The 23,066-nt window shown below is 41.0% G+C and overlaps 1 protein-coding gene across 19 annotated transcripts in view; it reads left to right on the forward strand.

Moving 5' to 3' along the window:
• The window catches only part of ACACA (acetyl-CoA carboxylase alpha), a 276,865-nt gene that overhangs the window by 35,826 nt on the left and 217,973 nt on the right, over positions 1 to 23,066 (forward strand). For 7 of the 19 annotated variants that reach the window (XM_078437423.2, XM_060646609.3, XM_060646604.3 and 4 more), the window contains exons 1-3: positions 7,420 to 7,700; positions 8,043 to 8,217; positions 18,207 to 18,459. In XM_078437423.2, coding sequence (XP_078293549.1) covers positions 8,100 to 8,217; positions 18,207 to 18,459 — 371 coding nt within the window. In that variant the 5' untranslated portion in view covers positions 7,420 to 7,700; positions 8,043 to 8,099. Of the gene's footprint in view, positions 1 to 1,972; positions 2,260 to 4,545; positions 4,659 to 7,411; positions 7,701 to 8,042; positions 8,218 to 14,263; positions 15,122 to 15,362; positions 15,410 to 18,206; positions 18,460 to 23,066 lie in introns of those variants that run through there. The other 12 variants (XM_060646608.3, XM_078437425.2, XM_081791233.1 and 9 more) reach the window with 9 other exon arrangements.

Here is a 23,066-nt window from a genome sequence, read left to right on the forward strand (position 1 = left end):
CTTCAGCTCAGGTCAGAATCTCACCATTCATGAGTTGGAGCCTCGTGTGGAGCTCTATGCTGACAGCTCAGAGTCTGGAGCCTGCTTTGGATTCTGTGTCCCCCTCTCTCTCTGGACCTCCCCCGCTTGCACTCTGTCTCTCTGTCTCTCAAAAATAAACATTAAAAAAAAAATAAAAAAAGAAGAAAGTTTCTCTGGAGTATAAATTCAGAAATGGAAGGTGGGTTATAGGGTAGACAGGATATGTTCAGCTTTACTAATTAATGCCAAATTGTTTTCTAAGAGGTTGTCCCCATTTACACTTCTGTCTGCAGCACATGAATGTTCCTGTTGTTCCACATCCTTGCCAAAGAGGCCAAAGAGGCTTTTCAGTGTGGTACAACCATGGGACTCAGAGTACCAGCCTTCCATTGGTTTTCAGAAGCCCAGGCCAGTCACTTCTCCTGTTTGCTTGCTCCCTCCAAATCAGGGTAAAGGATTCAGATTATCCCTAGGTCTCTGATCACATGCTCTATTACACGGGGATATTGGCCTCGGGTGAGTGGGGTGGTGAATTTAATAACATAAAAATTCCTGAATTAAGTGAACATCTGTAGGATATTTTGTTCTTGTACCGAGCACTCATAGGATATAGGAGGGGGCACAGAAGGAAGAAGGGAAGCGATATTTTCAGTGTGCTTGTTATGTTCCAAGCTCTGTGTTGGAAACTTTACATTTTGGTTATAACATTTAATCCAAAACACAACCTTACAAGGTAGCTCTGATACCTCAGTTTTATAGACAAGGAAACTGTGGCTCAGAAAAGGGGTCATTTGCTCAAGGTCACAGAGCTAATTAGTGACAGAGTCAGGATTGAAAGCCTGGTCTATCTGATTAAAGAGCTCAAATTCTGCAATACAACACAGAGAAGGCAAAGTCCCTGCTGCTCTTGAGGTATTTTGGCTTAGATTGCCAGTTCCAAGAATCAGTTCTTCTCATTTCTGCTTGCCTGTATTGACCCTCAAAATTATGGTATTCAATTGATTATGGCCAACTCATTCATTGATTTAAACTGTATTTTATTTTCATTCATTTTTGCTTTCCCTTATCTTTCATTTTGCTGTACACATGAGCACAGCAGATCCACTGATGAACAAGATTTGTGTTGGGGACATGGCCTTCTACCTGCTGGTCTAATGTGTTGACCAGAGGTGAGAGTGAAAAAAGACAGGAAGATTGTGAAATCTTCTGGTCCAAGTTATGATATGAGAAAACTTTAAGACTGAAGAAAAGGATGAAAGGAAATTGAATGATGGCTCACTTTTCCTTAAAAATAGAGGCTCAGTAAAATTTACTAATGTATTATATATCATGTTGCATATATAATAATAATGGAGAGTGAGGGTATCTGGGGTAGATAAGCAGAGATCTAAACATGTAGCAGGAAAAAGCTTAGTCTGATATATAAGGAGTAATGTAGACACTGGAGAAGTCTGAAGAGAAAGTGAGGACAAGAGTAGAAAGTAAACTCACCAGGAACATTTTTATTGATTTGCTGGAGAATGAGTTCAGAGATGAGAAGATAATAAAGCTGATCAATATAAAATGTCAAAATCCCAGCATTGGGCAAGACCTAAATGAACCATCTTGTCCATTTTTCTGCCTCTAGGTAAAAGGGCCCTTTAAACTTTCTTTAGCTGTTGAGTTGTGAGCTATGTTGACTTAGGTTTAAAAAAGAAAAGATATTGGAGGTGTCATGGAAGAAGGAGCTAAGGTTAGGTAACTACCAAATATGGATAGAGACTAGGTGTTCAGGACTAGATGACAAGGAGGGAGGGACAACTGAAATGCCTTTTGAAAACCCATGTACCCATGTGAAAACCCAAGTGTCCATGTGAAAACATCGTGGTGAATCTCTACTATGAACTATGTTCTTTGTTGTGTAATCCTACCTTTCATCATCAGAAGCAGACTTATAAAGTGGCTTCCCTGAGGACATTTTCTGACTTCATGGTGTGAAGTTCCCTCAGGCTCTTAAGTCTGGATGAACCTGAATGGCTGACCAGAACAAAGAAGTGTAGTGTTCCATAGTGTTCAGATAAGGCTTTTATGCCTTTTTCCCTTATCTCACAACTGGAGCCACAATTCTGGTCAAGGCACCGACTTTCTTGATGAAGTCTGTCCATCTATAAAAAAGCCAAGTACCTTACTGGAGTCTTTGCCTCCCAGAGGTGACATGAAGACGGATAAGCAGACAGCTGGAACAAAGTGGCCTCTCAGGTACAGAGCTAATCTTTATTTCAGTCAGTGAAGTACTTACTAATATTTATAACCTACACCTACTCTAAGAGCTATAGAGGGGAGTACCAAACTATAAGAAATGCTCTCTGCCTTTAAGATTATTAAAATTCAGTCGGAGAGCTAAAACCAATATACACATAGAAAATTATAGCCAAATAAGTGCTGAACCAGGTGGTCGTGACCAGACTGCTACAGGAATTCAGAGGAGAGATCAGTGGAAGCTGGAGAAGTAAAAGAGATCTTACAGAATATGGGACTTCCAAGGAATAGAAAGATTCAGAAAATAGGAGGTAGGAAGGATGACGTCAGCCAAGGTAAGAATAGATATGGCAGTCTGGGGCACCTGGGTGGCTCAGTTCATTAAGCATCCAACTTCATGATCTCACAGTTTGTGAGTTCCAGCCCCGCATTGGGCTCTATGCTGACAGCTCAGAGTCTGGAGCCTGCTTTGGATTCTGTATCTCCCTCTCTTCTCTGCCCCTCCATCACTCATGCTCTGTCTCTCACACTCTCTAAAATAAAAAACATTAAAAACAATTAAAGGGGCACCTGGGTGGCTCAGTTGGTTAAGCTTCTGACTTCAGCTCAGGTCATGATCTCATGGCTCATAAGTTTGAGCCCGCTCTGTGCTGACAGCTCAGAGCCTGTAGCCTCCTTCTGATTCTGTGTCTCCCTCTCTCTCTGCCTCTCTCCCACTTGTGCTCTGTCTCTCTCTCAAAAATAAATAAACATTTAAAATATTAAAAACAAAAAAAGAATAGGTATGGCAAGAACTAGAAGCCAGGTTAGAGAATACATTATATAACGGAGGTCAGTGGGAAATAATATCTCAGTGTTTCCTCTATCCTCTGTTCTAAAAGTTGATCACTGACCTTGCTACTTAAGGAATTTGGAACCGTGGCCAACCACCAGGACAGGTGGGCTCTTCACTGTTCAGTTTCCCATTAAGGCACTTTCTTTCCTCCCTTGGTTTAACTCTGGCCTGACCTGATAGACTTTCCTGTCTTAGAAGTGCAGGTGTAGGAGGCATTGCTATTTAACAGAGACACTGGCAGCAGAGGGGAACAATAATGATAAGCCCTAAACTATTATTCTCAAACTTCAGGTTGAGTAATTACTAATTTTTAAAAAAGTCTTCATTTTAAAAAAAATAATTTTAAAAATAATTTTTTAAATATTTTTGTGAGAGAGCGCGCAGGCCCGCATGTGTGGGGGAGGGGCAGAGGGAGAGGGAGACACAGAACCCGAAGCAGTCTCCAGGCTCTGAGCTCTCAGCACAGGTGTTCAGGACTGGATAACAAAGCACTCCATGAATTTTTTTTTGAGTGTTTATTTATCTTTGAGAAAAAGAGACAAAGCATGAGCAGAGGAGGAGCAGAAAGAGAGAGGGAGACAGAATCCGAAGCAGGTTCCAGGCTCCAAACCATCAGCACAGAGCCTAATACAGGGCTCAAACCCACAAACCACAAGATCAGGACATGAGCGGAAGTCAGACGCTCAAACGGAACAGAGTGGCCTCTGAGCTACCCAGGCACCTTGGGAATCTGAAGTTTAACAAGCATCTAGTGATTCTATTTCATGCGGTCAGTGGAACATTGAGAAACACTGCCCTAAACTGAAATAGAATTGAAAATAAAGTGCCAAAATGGCTTGGACATTGACACACCTACTGTTTATATATTTCAAGGCTTACTCGTTTTATATAATGTTTATTTATTTATTTTTGAGGCAGAGAGAGTACAAGTGGGGGAGTGACAGAGGGAGAAGGAGAGAATCTTAAGCAGGCTCCATACTGTCAGTGTGGCACCATACGTGGGGGTCCCAAACTCTGAGATCATTACCTGAGTTGAAATCAAGAGTCAGAAGCTTCACTAACTGAGCCACTCCGGTGCCCCAAGTCTTACTCATTTTTGAGAATTTACCCTCTCCCATCTATGGCTCTTATAAAATTCACATGGCTATCATCTAAGGAGCAAGACATAGACACTGTTTTCGTGTTTAGTTTTGTCTTCCTAACTAGACTGTATCACCTTAAAGACAGGAACTGCTTAGAGTTTTCTTACTTCCCCCGGAGTAGGAAGAGAGACCATCTTTAAGGCTGGAAGGTAGCTGTAATGCTCAAGATAAGTCCCTGATACCTTTATGTAACCTTCCTGAAAGACCTGGAAGCCATTTGACACTTGGGAGCTATTAGTTTTCTAGGGCTGCCATAATAAAGTATCACCAACTGGGTGGCTTAAACAACAGAAATTTATTTCTTCACAGTTCTGAAGGCTATTAAGTCCAAGATCAAGGTGTCTGCAGGTTTGGTCTCTTCTGAGGCTTCTCTCTTTGGCTTGTAGATAGCCATCTTCTCCAGCATAAAAGCCACAATTCTGGTAAGTGCTTCATCAATTGTGATTCACAGATGGTTTTCTCTCTGTCCGTGTGTCCTAATCTCTTTTTCTTTTCAAAGATTTTATTTTTAAGTAATCTCTACACCTAGCATGGGGCTTGAACCCACAAACCTGAGATCAGATCAAGAATCACATACTCCGGGGCGCCTGGGTGGCTCAGTCGGTTAAGCGTCCGACTTCGGCTCAGGTCATTATCTCGCAGTCTGGGAGTTTGAGCCCCGCGTCGGGCTCTGTGCTGACAGCTCAGAGCCTGGAGCCTGTTTCAGATTCTGTGTCTCCCTCTCTCTGACCCTCCCCCATTTATGCTCTGTCTCTCTCTGTCTCAAAAATAAATAAAGGTTAAAAAAAAATTAAAAAAAAAAAAAAAGAATCACATACTCCATTAAGGAATCTATCCCTGAAATCATTGTTGCACTATATGCTAACTAACTTGGATTTAAGTTAAAAAAAAAAAGAAAAAAAAGAAAGAAAAAAAAAAGAATCGCATACTCTACCGACTGAGCTAGCCAGGCACCACTCCTTTCCTCATAAAGACAAAAGTCATTTGGAATTAGGGCTCACCCTAATGACCCCATTTAAAATTTTAATTTCCTCTTTAAAGACCCTATTCCCAATACTCACATTTTGAGGTACTGGGGGTTAGAATTTCAACATACGAATTTTGGAACACAATTTAGCCCATTATAGCTGTCTAGTTTCAGCTTCTAGAAATATGCCACTCCATTCACTCTCTTCTCTTCCACCTGTTAGTCTTGTATAGTAAGTTCTCTCTCCACCCTTTGGCTCTCCTCCTCCACTTCTTACAGATTATAATGGCTTGTGTGGCAAGAACTCATGGAACAGCTCTAAAGAGCTTAAACTAGCAGGTTGTGGCATGCACCAAACAACACAACACTGAGGAGCTGTTGAAATTCTAGATGCATTATTTTAAAGACCTAGTTCTCTGCCTACACATCTTAATATTTGATAATAACTAGATTTTATGTAAGTGGTCTTGGTATATATCCTAACTCATCCTTCATTTTCTTCCACTGTGGTTCTTTCATCAGGCCTTTCCTTGTCTGGTTCTTCTCAGAGCTCAGTTACTTCAAACAGTCAGTGAGGTGAGAAGCAGGATATGTAAGGACTTGCTGAAGTTTCACAGAAGTTCCTGAGAGTTAACCCCCTGGTTTTGCAGTGCTCCTAAGGCTGATATACAGCAACACCACTAAGAAAGAATCTTGGGGGCAGAGTTCCTATTACTTAGAAATAGGAAAGGTATATGAAAAATAAAAGAGGCAGCCTCAAGATTTTTAGTTCTTTCCAAGAGAGGCAAAGCTTCCCTCTTCCTGGGGCCTTCCCCCCCCCCCCTCCCCAGTCAAGTCAAACATCTCGTTAAAACCAGGAAGTTATGCTCATTTACCTTTAAGTTCTAATTTTCCTATCTCTGTTCCTTGACAGATGCATCCAACGACAGACACAGTCATTGTGAAAAATGGCTCACTGCTCTGTAAGGTCCAAATGTTTCCAAATTTCTTTTTCCAGTTCCTATTAAAGTAGGTTGGTAAACTCTTGGAGAAGCTACCACCTAGTGGTATTATGAGGAGTCCTAGGTGAATATTGTCCCTTGTTGACGAACCTTCCCATCTTTCTGCCTCTGCTTCAGCCCAAGAACTGACCTCAGGTGTGTACTCCTATCCTATGTACTTTTTGCCCTCTGGCATAGAGCTTCTTCTCACCAAATCATCATTCACTGTCCTTCTCTTGACCTTTAGCACAAGACTGTGTAAAGATCAGGCAAGTACTCTGGGTGCTTCATTAAATTCTTGTAAGGGGTTAAGCTCACCCCTTTTTTTCTGAAGTGCAGTTTTCTCCAATTTTCTTTCTCTTCCATCTGATAGTTGTATTATATACTGAAACTCTTAACTGTTACTTTTCAACACACAGCCACCATGAAAGTGTGGCTGTGAAGTAACTGGTAAAGGTAGAGGAACTGGTTGGCTTCTGTTCAATGACTTGGCGGAACCACAACGGAAGGTTGCTCTAACCGGAGAAATCCGGAATTTATTGCCCTTTATTTTCCCTGCTCAAGGCAGGCAGAAAGAACTGTTGTCCATTGGCACTCTGGCCTTCTTACTGAGCTTCCTTTACTGAGGCTTTCCCTCAATAATCCAGGATCCTGCACCTCAGAGTCTTTTGGAGTGCGCTGCTTTGGGGCCGCCTAGCAAGCCAATGGGCTGGTTATGTTGTTCCAGAGTAGGGGTTAGCCTGTACTCTGTACTAACTTGGAAAACTAGCCTGTGTGATCCTGGGCAATTCATGCATGCAATACCCACTTCTTCAAGGGGTTAGTATTGAAAACGATAAGGTCTTTACGGGCCCGAACACCACGTATTCTGCTCCGTCCTCTTTGGTGCTGGACTTCCTTCCAGTACTGCAAGCTGGCTGGCTTCTCACTTTCTGCGGCCCGTGAGCCTCTCTCCCTCCTGGGAGGTGCACGTGGGGCCGTTTCCCCCACCCGCCCCTCCTCCTCCGGCAGGCGGAAAGGGCCAGCCGGCCCTGCACCCGCCCCCACCAAAGGGGGCGGTGAAGGGTGAGCCTGGGGCGCCACGACCGCCCGGGACCCGCCCGCCCTCTCGCCGCTGGGCCCCGAATGGCAGAGCGGCGCTCGGACCATCGGCATCGCCTCACGTCGCCCCGCCCCGAGCCTTCCTCTCATTGGCTGTCGCGCGGTCCTCGGGGCCCGCGCCTCTCTTCGAGGCCGGCCACACCGCGCCGCAGCGGGGAGCGGGGTCGGAGGTGAACGGCCCGGAGTAACCCCGGACGTAGTCGCCTCATGGGGCTCGCCCGCTGAGGTGGGAGGCAGGGGCGGGGCGGGGGCGGGGCCGGCTCCCGTGAAGCCCCGCCCCTCCCCGTGTGCCCGGCCGGCCTGGTGCTGCGAGCCTGTCAGCCATCGCCGGAGCTGCCGGCCTCTCCTCCCGTCCTCCACCGCCTCTGCGCAGGGGCTTCCCCGGGCCGCCGGACCACCGACGCCTCCGCTTTGAGGTGAGGTGAGAGCCGCTCCAGGGCCGGTGATCCGACCTGGCGAGGCTGGGGCCGGGGGAGGGGCGGCGGTAGCCCGGGGCCGCCTCCCGCCAGCACGCGGGCCAGGGCTCCATCCCGTCCGGACCTGTGCTGGGCAGCCCAGCCCTCTCCGCAGCTCTGGGCCCTTGAGTTTCCCTCTGGGGGAGACGCAGAGGGGCCTGGGGTCTCGGGGTGGGTGGTGGGAACTCAGACCCCGGAACTTGGAGTCGTACAGCCCAGGGCCTCTAAGGAGGGACTGGGGTGTCTGCCTGGAGCTCGTCACCATCCTCCTCCCTATCCTTGGCGTGGTTTGATTCCTTCCAGACGCTCTCCAGTCCGACCCAGTGCTCAGGAGAGGGAGAAGACCCACGTGGGAAAGAGATGTTGAGGATTAGGTCCACTTGCGTTGAAAGTCGTCTTTCTCGCAGAGTGAGGTGTGGGGTGCAGAGCTTCTGTTGCTCTCGCTGTGTCTTTGTATCGTGGTGGGAGCCGGGGCCAGGTGAGAGTTGTCCCTTGCCAGCTCCTCCTCCTGAGATTTTATTGTTTTCTGTGAGAGACGTAGTGAAAGTACAAGCCTGTCGTTGCTCTCCTCTCCATTTGCCATACTGACCAAGGGAATCTATCGGAGATGGAACGTAGGAAAGTGGATGTGAAGCTAATGATTTCAGAGGGAAATGTGCGTGGAGGTCCTGCCTGGGTCAGTGCCAACATTATTCTGTGTTTGGAGATAGGACGTAAACACCAGTGAACACTTGGAATCAGCTGTAAATATCAGGGACCTCTGTAGGTCTTATGGGTTTTATATTAGCATATAAGAATACAACTATTTGGGGAAAAGACTTTAATTTCAGGTATTTTTGCTTTGTTTTTGTTTTGGGCTCTAAGTTTAGGATGGAAATCAGAAGACCCGAGGACTTCCTGATTTTATCTCTACTTAAGCAGTGTTTCTGTAATTTCCCAGTGTGTGGAGTACACCTAATAACTTGGTCTTCAGTCTGAGAAGTTGGTCCCCTGAATTTCTTTTTTCATTCATTCTTTTTTTTTTTTTTTTTTTTTTTTTTTTAATTTCCCAATCCAAAGCGCAGATTGGGAAGGTTACTGGCTTTGGTTGTGTGGTTTCTTTTCCTCAGGGAGAAGGAGTTCTTTGATTTGTCTATTACTTCTTGGTGGGGATGCCTTGGCTGTCTGTGATGAGAAAGAGTTATGCGCTGACAGGCACTTTTAAGGAAAGGGTTGTAGTCCAATAGAGTAGGACAGCAGCTGCAGTGTCCAGGTGGGTGCCTGGTTGCTACAAAACTTGCTAGCAAGTTTCTTTTCACTTCCTTCTCTTGCCTCAGTTTCCTCATTTCTAATAACAGGAGGACTGTTGTGAATCCAAGAATAATTAACAAACATTGTAAAGTGGGCATATGAAAGTTGTCATAGTCTTTATTTACAAATCTGCCTGTATTTACTTCTGTTGCAGAACTTTTGTTTTGAATTACCAGTGCAGAATAGAAATGCATCAAGCATAAGATTCAATTATTTTAAAATGGAAGGAAAGGTGGAGAAATGGGGGCATTTGGTTTAATGAACTTAGAGTTCAGATGATGACTAGTTTATGTCAAAGAACTGGCATTGTGAAAGGTGGCCTCAGAACTCTCTCATCTGATACTCACCTCTCTAAATTTTGTGAACAGGTTCAGGTGTAGGTCACCTTATAACGTTCTATTTTCTTTTCAATGACTAGGAGAATTTTTTTTACCTGTCACACAGACTGGCTTAACAGGTTAGGGCTAGTGTTTTTCTTTCTTTAAAAACATTTTTTGGTAGCTAATATTCTAATAGTACTGGTTGAAGAAAGAAGTAAAATAAAAATTGTTGGAATTAGACATTGGAATTTAGTATTTCTTTAAATTTTTTTTTTTTTTTTTAACGCTACAGAGAGAAACAGAGCATGAGCATGGGAGGGGCAGAGAGAGGGGGAGACACAGAATCTGAAGCAGGCTCCAGGCTCTGAGCTGTCAGCACAGAGCCCAAAGCAGGGCCAAACCGCTCGCAAGATCATGACCTGAGCCAAAGTCGGGCACAACCTACGGAGCCACCCAGGCATCCCTGGGATTTAGTATTTCTAATTGGAGGAGTATTGTTACAATTCAGGGAAAAAAAAGGAGGTTATATTATTACCTAACATGCTTTTAAAGGTTAATAAAGATAAAAGCTATGCATCGAGTATCTTCCCAAACCCTTGATAAAGAAATTTCCATACCTGTGGAGGTGACTAACAATTTTAAAGGAAGTCTTCATTGATCTTCCACTTCAACAGATTTTTGCCTAACTAGTTATTTGTTTGTTTCATTAATTTTGTAATTTAGTATTCACCATTTGAATGTAATAGACTATGCGAAGGTGATGTTAAATAGATGGGAAACTATGACAAATAGTTATGTAAAGACATTGCATGAACACAAGGAACATGGATCTGATTGATAGGGCACAAGTTCTTACGAGTTCGACCAACCAATCTTAGTATGTATGCTCTAAGGGTACAGTTCTCTTGTCAATTTGTCATTTTTTAAAGCTACCATAAGCCATCTAGTCTCAGGATTTTTTTTTTTTTTTTAAATGTTTATTTATTTTTGACAGAGAGACAGAGCATGAGCAGGCGGGGGCAGGGGGGGGGGGGGGTTGTGGCACAGAGAGAGAGAGAGACACAGAATGTGAAGCAGGCTCCAGGCTCTGAGCTGTCAGCACAGAGACTGACGCGGGGCTCGAACTCATGAACCGTGAGATCATGACGTGAGCCGAAGTCGGACACTTAACCAACTGAGCCACCCAAGCTCCCTGAGGTGTTTCTTTCTTTCATTTTTCTTATTGTGGTAAAATATATATAACATGAAATTTACCATCTTAACCACTTAAAGACATACAGTTCAGTATTAAATACATTTATAACCTTGTGCACCCCTTCTATATCTTCTTTGGAGAAATGTCATTTTAAGTCCTTTGCCTACTATCATCCATCTCTAGAACTGTTTTCATCTTATAAAACTGAACCTCTATACCCCATTAAATAAGAGTTCTTCATTCTCCTCTCCCCCCAACCTCTGGCAACTATCCTTCTCCTTTCTTGTCTCCATGATTTTGACATCATGTAAGAATCACACAACATTCTTTTTGTGACTGACTTATTTCGCTTAGCAGAGTGTCTTCAGGGTTCATCCACGGTGTAGCATATTGCAGAATGTCCTTCCTTTTTCAGGCTGAATAATACTTCATTGTATGTGTATGTCACATTTTGCTTATCCATTCATCCACCAGTGCACTCCCTTTTTCCATGTTTAAGCTATTGTGAATAACGCTGCTGTGAACATGGGTGTACAGACTCTTTGAGAGCCTGTATTCAATTCTTTTGGGTATGTATCCAAAAGTGGAATTGCTGGATCATATGGTAATTCTATTTTTAATTTTTTGAGGAGCCACCATACTGTTTTCCACAGTGGCTGTACAGTTTACGTTCCCACCAGTGGTGCCCAAGGGTTCCAATTTCTCCACGTTTATGCCAACACTTGTTTTCTGTTTTTTTTTGATGGTGGCTATCCTAATGGGTATGGGTTGGTATCTTATTGTAGTTTTAATTTGTATCTCCCTAATAATTAGTGTGTTGAGCATATTGATGTGCTTATTGGCCACTTGTCTATCTTCTTTAGAGAAATGTCATTTTAAGTCCTTTGCCTGGTTTTAAATTGGGTTTGTTGATGGTTTACTTTCAGGAGTTCTTTATATATTCTGGATATTAATCTCTTATCATATAACGTGATTTGCAAATATTTTCTCCTATTCTTTGGGTTGCCTTTTTCCTCTGTTGATAGTGTCTTTTGATGTACAAAATTTTTAAATTTTCAAGAAGTCCAGTCTGTTTTTTCTTTTGTTACCTGTGCTTTTGGTGTCATATCCAAGAAATCTTTTCCAAATTCAATGTTATGAAGCTTTTGTCTTATGTTTCTTGTAAGAGTTTTCTTGGTTCATGTTTTAAATTTTAGAGCCTTGATGCATTCTGAGTTAATTTTGGAGCCTTGATGCATTCTGAGTTAAATTCTGAGGGGAATGTTCAGCTTATTTGTTTATATGCAGAGATCCAGTTTTCCTAGCACCATTTGTTGAAAAGGCTGTCCTTTCTTTATTGAATGTCTTATTAGCACCATGTCAAATATCATTTGACCATATATGGGAGGGTTTATTTCTGGGCTCTCTTTTTTTTTTAATTGATGTGTAATTAACATACAGTGTTATATTAATTTAAGGTGTACAGTATAATTCGATAATTCTAAGCATTATTCAGTGCTCATCATGGTAAAGTGTATTCTTAAGGCTCTTTATTTCACCCATCCTCCTCCTCCCCCTACCTTCCCTCTGGCAACCACCAGCTTGTTCTCTGTTTTTAAGAGTCTGGTTTTTTGGGGCACCTGTGTGTCCTAGTCAATTGAGCATCTGACTCTTGATTTCAGCTCAGGTCACGATCTCATGGTTTGTAGGATCTTGTCCCATGTCAGGCTCTGCTGGAGGTGCGGAGCCCACTTGGGATTCTCTTTCTCCCTCTCTCTGACCCTCCTCCACTTGTGCTCTCTCTCTCTCTCTCTCTCTCTCTCAATAAATTAATGGGGCACCTGGGTGGCTCAGTTGGTTAAGTGCGGACTTCGGCTCAGGTCATGATCTCACAGTCTGTGAGTTCGAGCCCCGCGACAGGCTCTGTGCTGACAGCTCAGAGCCTGGACCCTGCTTTGGATTCTGTGTCTCCCTCTCTCTCTGCTCCTCCCCCACTCACACTCTGTCTCTCTCTGTCTCTCAAAAATAAATAAACATTAAAAAATAAATTAAAAAAATAAATTAATTGAAAAACATTTTTAAAAAATCTTTTAAAAAAGAGTGTTTTTTCCTCTTTTTTCTTTATTCATTTGTTTTGTTTCTTAAATTCCACATTTGAGTGGAATTATGGTATTTATCTTTCTCTGACTTATTTCACTTAGCATTATACCTTCTAAGTCCATCCATGTTATTGCAAATAGCAAGATCTCATTCTTTTGGAGCTCTTTGTTCTGTTTCACAGGTCTATATATCTGTCTTTATGTTAATACTGCAGCTTTGTAGTAAGTTTTAAAGTCAGGAAGCATGGGTCTTCCAGTTTTGTTCTTTTTCAAGATTGTTTTGGCTATTTGGGGGTCCCTTAGGAATTCCACATGAATTTAGGACAGGCTTTTCTGTTTCCTCAAAAAACATTTCCACATATAAAATCATGTCTTTTTAATATTTTCTTGTTCTACATAATCCCTTTCTTCTAGATGCACTTTTTTTTTTTTCTACAGGTAGTTATTTGGTTTTGATTCCTTCACATTGGAGGTTTCTCTAAGACATCTAGTAATCCTTAATTGCTTAATTTTAAGAGGGGGGAATTGATTAACTTTGTTGTAGGTTGATCTGGTGTGACAATTAGTGAACCCCAATATTACTACTTGAGGTTTTTTCCCTGGTCTAGTTAGAATCTTCAAAGCAGGATCCTTTCTGTATTTCCCTCCTGATTGGTGAAAATTGGGGCAAGAAGGCTGGGAGCTCTTATTCAATATGCTTGCTTAATTTCTCCATTTTCAACATGATGCTCTTCCCTTTACTGTTTCTGGTATGTCCCTGTCTAGAAATGTCTTGTTTAACCCTCTCTAGAGAATAAGTCTTCAGGCTTTTATCAGGATGATAGAGCAGTAGGCACTGGGCTTTACTAATTGGAAAAAAAAAAAAATCTAAAGATCTGAAGCTTCTGAAACAGAATTTCAACCAGATATTTTATTTTATTTCATTTATTTAAAAAATTTTTTTAATGTTCATATTAGAGAGAGACAGAGGGCAAGGGAGGGGAGGGACAGAGAGAGAGGGAAACAGAATCTGAAGCAGGTCCCAGGCTCTGAGCTGTCAGCACAGAGTCTGACATGGGGCTCAAACTCACCGCGAGCTCATGACCTGAGCTGAAGTCGGATGCTTAACTGACTGAGCCACCCAGGTGCCCCTGCTCTGTTTCATTTTTTAAGTTTATCAATTTTGAGAGAGAGAGAGCACACACAAGCAGGGGAGGGGCAGAGAGCGAGGGAGGGAGAGAGAATCCCAAGCTAGCATCGTGCTGCAAGCGTGGAGCCCGACACAGGGCTTGAACTAAAGAACCGTGAGATCATGACCCAAGCTGAAAACAAGAGCTGGATGCTTAACCCGCTGGGCCACCCAGGCATCCCTGTTCTATTTCATTTTTGATGACTGTGCCCAACTTGGGGTTCAAACTCATGACCCTGAGATCAAGAGTCACATGTTCTACTGACTCAGCCAGCCAAGTGCCTGTCCCTTTGTTTTTAAAATGTTGATTGTAACCCACTAAATTTATTTCTTACTATTTTGCTTGGTGGTTGCCCATAGTTTGAAAAACACTAGTCTAGTACATAATAATTTACAGAGTCATTTCATATACTTTTAGTCTTCACAGCAATCCCATGACCTTTTTATGTTTCCAGATGAGGAGGCTCAGAGACATTAAGTGACTTGTTCAAGTTTGCACTGCGAGCATTTGGCAGAGTCAGAATTTGATCTTGAGTCCTAGATTTTGACTCTAGTTCCACCTCTGCACCTCTGGTTACATCTAACCCAAACTACTTTCGTTTTCCTTTCTTTTCGCACTCCCCTTCCCTACACCAAATTGTAGGGAATATTGCTAGCTTAGACTACATAATTGGGCAAATCCAGCTTTCCCAGTTAACATATCTGCACAGTCCCCAATCCTGTCACTTGTCATTCAAGGTCATCCCTTAGAAGTTCTGGATTTCTTCTCCATCATAGACCAGTGGTTCTCAAGCCTGGATATATATCAATGTCAGTCAACTGTGGAACTCTATTCTGATGTCTGGGCCTCCGCAGTGATTCTGATTCTGTCAATCTGGGGTGGAGTTTAAACATCCATGTTTTTAAAAAGCTTCACAGGCCTGAAACTAATGTAACATTGTGTGTCAATCATATCCAAATAAAAAACAACTTTTTAATTTAAATAAATAAGTAGCTCCACAGATGATTGTTATAATGAAAGTTGAGAGTTTTTACCCTGGGTACATTTAAGTCCACGGCATAGAAGGAAAACCCAGGATTTGGGAAGTAAGTAGAGACTTCTTGGTCCCTTAGGGGTTTAGGACTTAATTTAATGAGAGATCCGTCCTCTTCCTGGCTTCCAACTTTGTCCATGGGTATAAACCATTTGTAAACATAATCAGAGCCTGAGTTGTAGGGAGTCTAGTGGTTCTCTTCTTCCCAACTGCCTCTTTTTTGATGAAATCTTGGAAATCATAAGGTTGGAATGTGCTCATCGAAGTATGCAATTGGAAAAGGCCACTTGTGAAATGGTAAGCTTGGATTATTGTTCATTATTCTCATGAAAAATAAAGTCTTTGAATGTAATGTTTTTTATTTATAGATTTGAACAAATAATAAACAACTGAACTGTATGTTTTAAGTTAAATAATAGATTTGACTAGAAAAATGATACTTTATTATCAGTTTTGTATTATGCTGAGCAAAACAGGAATTGCTAAAATTTGGGTTACTTAAAAAAAACACTTCAAATCTCTCTCTTTCTCTCTTTAGTTCTTTTTGGAGGTGGATATCTGCTCAGACAGTAAGAATTATAAGAGGTCAGTTACAAATAATGCTCTTTCATGTTTACAGTGTCGTAAACATTTTATGTTCATGTGCTAAAATATTAAACTGTAAGCTTTTGTGTTAAAAGTTGCCTTCTGTGAAAGGACATAGGTAGATTTGGGGGTATAACCTGAAGTGAATGGTCTGACCATGGTAGTATTCCATCCCCTTTTCTCTTTAATTCAGGACTAGAATCAGCGGAAATGGGACGGACTGTAGAGTAGCTTCTAGAGTGGCTGGGTAGCTACTCAATGATTTTCCATACATGACCTCTCTTTTCTGATGGTTTGCAGGCTTGTGGCTGGGAATACCACTCAGTAGAATTGCTGGTTAGTGGATGGGCTCTTTAGCGCTGACAGCTGAGCTGCTTCCAATCCTCAAGAAGGCTGCCTTCCTGTTCTTGGCTAGGAAGGAAAAGTTTGAAGTTGACCTTACAGAGCCTCTCATTTGTTAGTTAATCATGTCTTCTTCTTCTCCCATGGAATCAGAGAATTGCTTCTTTATCCTGAATTTTATTTTTTTGTGTAGTCATCTAATTTTGGTCACACTAAACTAGGAGAGTGCCTTACTTATTTCTCTTGTGAAGAAGGCAGCCATTATTTTCTGTGTTAGTTGAGATGGAGTTTGGAATTTTGTGGGGGTGGGGGAGGGAGGTCTCCTGTTTTTGTTTTTGTTTTTTTTAAACTTGATTGTTTACGGCTCTAAAATGTGAAAGAAGTAGCCTTTTTTGTTACTGTACCTTTTAGTGTTCTTCAGACTGGTCAGTCTGTTAGAACTTTCTCTCCTTCCTTCCCTCACTTTCTCCTTCTCTCCCTTTTTCCTCTTTTTGAATGATTTGAGTTTTTTTAGAGTTCTGGAAGTGAATGTCTATATAAAATTTGGAGACATTTAAAAACAGTTATTTTAATGAAGCCTAATATTCCAAGGGAGAAATGTATAGTAAATTTAGATGTCAAGTTTTTCCTGTTCCATGATATTTTTATATTTGATTCTAGTTTTTAAAATAAAAGTTAGCTTATGTAATCTCTAACTCACTTTTAAGAAATATCTAGCAGAAATATTTTTAGCATTTCTGGCAATTTGTTATTACTGTTTCATTCTTCCAGCAGAGTGGTTCTCAAATTTTAGGACTTGTTAAAGTATAGATTACTGGGCCCCAACCTGTAGATTGTGATACAGTTAGTTGCTCTATGGTAGGCCCAAGAATCTGTACTTTTAACACATTCTGAGGTGATGCTGCTGCTTCTGGTCTGGAAATTACACTTTTTGAGAACCACTGCTTTATCATTTACGAATACTGTTTTGTCTTTGTAAATGAATAAGCTCTGATTCACAAATTACATAAGAATAATGGTGCACGTGTAATTTTAACAGGTTTAATGGTGATTCCCAAAGATTAAAATCTTGATATTTTGTTACCTAATGTCAAAGAACACTGCTTGCCACCTACTCTTACACTTCAAAGTAGTCTACAACATAAACAATTTATTAATAATAAATTTGTTATTTATTGATATACCATCTCTTAGAGCACCTCGAAATCAGGATTGGGAATATTGTTTTCTGAATTGTTAGGATATAAGCAGTTCAATACTAAGTTGATGTATATTTCTGAAGGTTTTTTTTAATGGGATCTTATGAATGACAGAATAAATATTGTTTAGTTTTAGTTTTATTGTTCTTGTGGACTTTCAGCCATGTTTTGGTCTTTTAATTAGTGTGCTAGCTGTTGGAAATATCCAGTTATGACTACTAAGGCCCTATATCTAGAAAACTTATGCTTGAGATGACACCTCCCTTATTTTAAATTTTTTTAATTTTTTAATTTTTTTACTATTTATTTTTAAGAGACAGAGCAGGAGCAGGAGACGGGCAGAGAGAGAGGGAGACACAGAATCTGAAGCAGCCTCCAGGCTCTGAGCTGTCAGCACAGAGCCCAATGCGAGACTTGAACTCACAAACTCAGAGACCATGACCTGAGCTGAAGTCGGACACTTAACCAACTGAGCCACGCAGGCGCCCCAACACCTCCCTTATTTTAATTAGAGATTTTGAATTTGATAGTAGATTCACTTTCTTCCTATCAATGCCAGCACATTAGAGCCAAAACCAGACATGCTTGGGTGAATCTTTAACAGATGTAACTTAAGAAAAAACTCATGAGGGGAAGTAAAGATTTCTTTTTTTCAGTTAAAAAATACCCATCTGGAGTTTTCTTTAAAGCAAACTATATATATTTATCTGTGTGGATATATATCAATACGAATATATTTTATGTGAATATATTTAACAAAAATACGCTTAGGTAAAATTCATAGCCTCTCAAAGTGTAGTGTTTGGAATGAGGTGATAGTTATGTAGTTTAGTGTAAACACCTAGTTTGAAATGACAGCCACTCTCCCCAAATCCTTATACCACATTCTCCCCAGTACTGACAACCGAAATCACAGTATTACAAGCAGCTTTCATCTACTGCAGAGGTTTCTCCACTGTTCATAATTATCTCTTGGGCATTACCAAATTGATAAAGAGATTGGGAATGGCTTATAGTTTTAAAAGAGATTTCTTTAAGGAAGAGGGAGCTAATTTTAATTTTTTAGGCATAGTTACATCTGGATTTTCCTCCCTTGTAGAAAACCAAGGCCCTGAAATAGAAGAGCCAAAGAAACTAGTGCTCAGATGCTACCCTGCTTTCAAGTGCCAGCCATAGTATATTAGGAATAACCTGTGGCTATCCTCAGATATAGGTTATTATCCATAACCTGCTTTTCTCACTCATTTTCTTCATAGCTCTGAGAGCTCATTTTGAAGGAATAATGGATGAACCATCCCCCTTGGCCAAACCTCTGGAGCTGAACCAGCACTCTCGGTTCATAATTGGTTCTGTATCTGAAGATAACTCAGAGGATGAAATCAGCAACCTGGTGAAGCTGGACCTACTGGAGGAGAAGGAAGGCTCTCTGTCACCAGCTTCTGTTGGCTCAGATACGCTCTCTGATTTGGGGATTTCCAGCCTACAGGATGGCTTGGCCTTGCACATGAGGTAAGACCGAAATTTTACTTGACCTTATTGACCTGTTGGTTTCACTGATTTTGTTCTGGAAAGGGCAAGAATAATTTTAGCCAAGATTGCTCCACCTTTTCCTGTATCACTGGACTTAAAACTTTGATGAAGAAACGGAAACAATGCATTTTGCCTGGAGTGGAGGCTTTCAAAGTGTCTTTTCCTAAATGTTCCTCTCAACTGTTTCCTGTTCTGTCTATATACCGGGTCTTTTAGTGACATCTAGTAAGTGAGAGTTAGGTTGAGAAATTTTGGCTTCTGTACTACTTTGACTAACATTGTAGTTGTAACTATTTTAATGGCTGATAAGACTTTTGCAGGGTTGGGCAAGTTTGTAGTAATTTTTCTTTGAACTGCTTTCATGTCAGAAAGGTATATTCCATTTCTGGCAGGGCCAGTCCTCAGTAACAACCTGTGGCAGGAACAAAAGGTTGTTATAGACTTGTCCTTTTTCAATAGAAATGGAATTCTCTATATGTGATTGAAAATGTCAGTAAGTAGTAACATAGGATTATTCTTATTTATTGATGTTTGATTATACAACCAGTATGTGATATACTACCCTTGGGTCATTTGCTTTGCATTTCTTAGGTTAAAGGGCCTGGATTAGTGGTTCTTGGTTTTCACTGTACATCAGAGTCACTTTGTGGAGCCTTAAGAAAGGAGTCCCATCTCCAGAGCTCCAGAGATTCTGATTCATTTGATATTGGCTTGGTTTGGAGCTGGGGCATTTTTTTTTAAAGCTATCCAGGTGATTCTAATGTACAGCTAGGGTTGAGATTATAGGTCTAGCCCAGATAAACATTAGGGTGACTATTGCTGTTAGTAAATCTTGGTGCTTATATTAATGGATCTTAAAATAATTAAGCCCCTTTTTATATACTAGAGATATAGGCTGTGTAGGAAAATCCCATACTGGGTCTGGCTGAATATGACTGTCCTGCCTTAGTCTCCTGGGACTTTAGGGTCCTTGCTTCTGAAAGATGATGAGGTACTAAGTGTCAGTGGTCACCCCCATTTAGCTATGTGGAGGTCAAAAGAAAAGAGTTAAGTAAGTTAATTGTGTTTTATGTCATGGATTCCTAGAATTGCAAATGAACCAGAGACATAATGTAGCCTAATACCTTTTATTTAAATAGATGAGAGAGCTGAGGCCTAAAGAGGGGAAGTAACTTGCCTAAGCGTGAATAGCCAGAAAACTGGAATTCAGTGTCGGGTGTTCTGATTGCATTTCAGTAACTTTTCTACTCTACTTCCCTGACAATAAAAGTGTCTTAATTATATAGCTAGTTCAGACAAAGTTGGTTTTGAAGGAATTGATGAATAATGGATTTTATCTAATCTCTGGGCTAAAAAGAGGAATAGAGTGCTGTATTTAGTGGCAGATAAGAGGGGTTGAGGTTTTTTTTGGGGGGGGGGGTGGAGGTCAAGTCTTTATGTAAACATTTTTTATTACTTTATAGTTCAATTAATGGTTGACCTAAAGGCTAACACTGGTGGTGGTATCTTACCCTTCAGGGTCATTTGTAAATGTGTGGGGGTTGTAACTGGTGGGACTACAGTAGTTCCCCTCATCTACAGGAGATACCTTCCAAGACCCCTAGTGGATGCCTGAAACCACAGATAGTACTGAACACTACACATAACTATGTTTTTTCATACATACATACTTATGATAAAATTTAATTTATAAATTAGCCACAGTAAAAGATGAACAGTAATAACTAAGAATAGTTATAACAATATTCTGTAATAAAAGTTATGTGAATGTGGTTTCTTTCTCTCAAAATATATTGTACTGTACTCACACTTGTTTTGATGGTGTGAGATGATAAAATGTCTACATGATGAGCTAAAGTGAGGTGAATGATATAGGCATTGTGACATAACTTTAGGCTACTGTTTACCTTCTCACAATATTGTCAGAAGAAGGATCATCTGCTTCCGGTTGGTGGTTGACTGTGGATAACTGAAACCTTGGAACATGAAACCACAGATAAGGGGGGGACTACTACTGTACCCTTGCATTTAAAGGTCAGAGGACCAATGATTCTAAGCCTTCTTCAATGTACTGGATAATCTCACATAGCCAAGAATTGTCCTCAAAATGTCATAATGCTCCTGTTGAGAAAGACTGGGTTAAATCTAAATCCTTAAAGCCACATAGCACCTTGAGAAATTTGTCCAATTTGAGACCATGTGAAACAGAATATCCATTCGTTGGATTAGGAAATTGTGAATTTGGCAATGGTAAGATAAATACCATTATAGGAAACTCAGCCAATGATTTGCAAGGCAGCTTGCAGTTGCCAAGTCATTCCCAAAGTTGATGGCTCTTATCACAAAGACTGTGTGGTCAGTGGTATGAGTGCCTGGAAATTTTTTTGCATGCCCTACTGTTGCAAAACTCATGCCCATAGCTCGTGGAGGAGCTGTGGATTGAAGTGTGATCAGCAGCCTGGGAAGGAGACAGTGCCAGTTCCCACTTGCTTCTCAGCTAGCTAATGTTCCAAAATAGAACACAGCTTTTCCATTGATACATTTTGTAAGTCATTTGTGGATATGGTGTCCTTGGGGTTAATTTAAATTGAGTCAAATTCACTTGATTTTAGAGAGAACTTTGTTCTTGCATCTGCCACCAATTAGGTATGTGACCACAGAGAATACATGTTACCTCTTTGGACTCATTTTCCTCATCCATGAACATGAAGGTATTGGTTCAAAAACTCTTTTTCACTCTTTGAACCCAGAGTTAGAGACTGGTTGAGTTTAGGATTAGCTTCCTGCGTGAATAATCTAATCCTTTCCAGGCCATGTAGATTAAAGGGGCAGGTACATTCCTAAAAGGTGTTTACTAGAGGTCATCTAAAACCAAGTAATGTGACTGTCATAGTATAGGATGAGAGAGGGCCTCTCAAGTTTAGGGCTTGGTTTTTTTGATGCTAACTGAGAAGTCTAATGGGTGTAGTGGATAGGTATTAATACAGAATAGACTTTTCCAGAGATGGAGATGACTTGCATCACATATTTTCTAGAGCAGCACTGAAAGAGTAGATGGATCACTTTCTAAGCTTTATGACCCAAACATCTGAAAATAATACCCTAAGAAAGTTACAGCTTGATGGGAATATATGTCTTATTGTAAACAACTGTTGTTTGGCTTTATTAATTAATTAATTTAGAGCCAGTGTGGGCGGGGGAGGGGCACAGAGAGGGGGGGAGAGAGAATCTCAAGCAGGCTCCACGCAACAGCACAGAACCCAACACAGGGCTCAATCTCACCACCATGAGATCATGACCTGAGCTAAAATCAAGAGTTGGATGCCTAACCGACTAAGCCACCCAGGTGCCCTGGCTTTTTATTTTTAAAGAAGATCAGTTAGGGATTGATGTATCAGCTAGGTTGATTTATTTCTGAACCTTATTTAATTAATTAACCTTAATATTTAATTGAATATTTGAGAAGAAAGACCGTTGAAGACTGAATGTGGGTGTCTTAATTTTGATAACTATGTATGATTTAGTGGCATATAATAGAATTATCTAGTTGCATGGATATTGATGTCTGTTCCTCATGGGATGCCACTTGAGTTCAGATTGTTCTGAATATTTGCATTGCAGTGTAAATAAATCCAGATCACCCCACAGTCATGCTATCAACCAAAGATAGTAATCAATTTTGTCAACTAGTATACTGAATTCCTGGTTGAAGTCCAGTTGGAAACAGGTGAGCTCCCCAACTGGATCGCTCTTAGGGTAGTGTGATTTCTTTAAACCTTTTTTATCCTGTAATTCATGTTACAGTGTTTGAAACTCCATCTCAGTTTTCCCTTAAACTTTTTAAATGCCCAAAGAATCAAACATCCAACATTTTGTGCTTGGCAAGCATGTTGTTGGTGACTCCATTTGAGAACAGTCTGTAATTGCTGTTATTTGTGTGTATATAAATCCATCATATGATGTTCTATTGCTGGGTTTAAGACAGTGGTTGCTGCTTTGGTAGGCGAGAGAGATTAAGTTCACTCAGAAAAGGTTCCTTGAAGGTAAGTTGCATTACTGTCTCCTTTCTGGTCTAGAAAGTACTTTGTCAATATCTTAGAAAATTTAGAATTCAGTTATGTGATTGACGATGAGGTGTTTTTGATTATTCAGAAGAATCTCTGTGGAGAGTTTTGAAGCTGTTTTGTAATTAGAAATAATCTGTAACGTTTGTCCAATGATACTAGAATGCAAACGGATAAAATACTGTGTTGGGGATTAAGACTTAACAAAAAAATTTTTTTTAATGTTTATTTATTTTTGAGAGAGAGAGAGAGAGACAGAGCACAAGTAGGGGAGAGGCAGAGAGAGAGGGAGACACAGAATCCGAAGCAAGCTCCAGGCTCTGAGCTGTCAGCACAGAGCCCGATGCGAGACTTGAACTCACAAACTGAGAGACCATGACCTGAGCCGAAGTCGGACACTCAATCGACTGAGCCACTCTGGTGCCCCTCGTGGTGATAGACTTTTAAAAAAACACCAAAGAGGGAGGTGGGTGGAGGGTTGGATGAAATAGGCGAAGGGGATTAAGAGCACACTTACCGTGA

This window comes from Panthera onca, chromosome E1, assembly GCF_046562875.1.
Source record: "Panthera onca isolate mPanOnc1 chromosome E1, mPanOnc1 haplotype 2, whole genome shotgun sequence".
Classification (NCBI taxonomy): domain Eukaryota; kingdom Metazoa; phylum Chordata; class Mammalia; order Carnivora; family Felidae; genus Panthera; species Panthera onca.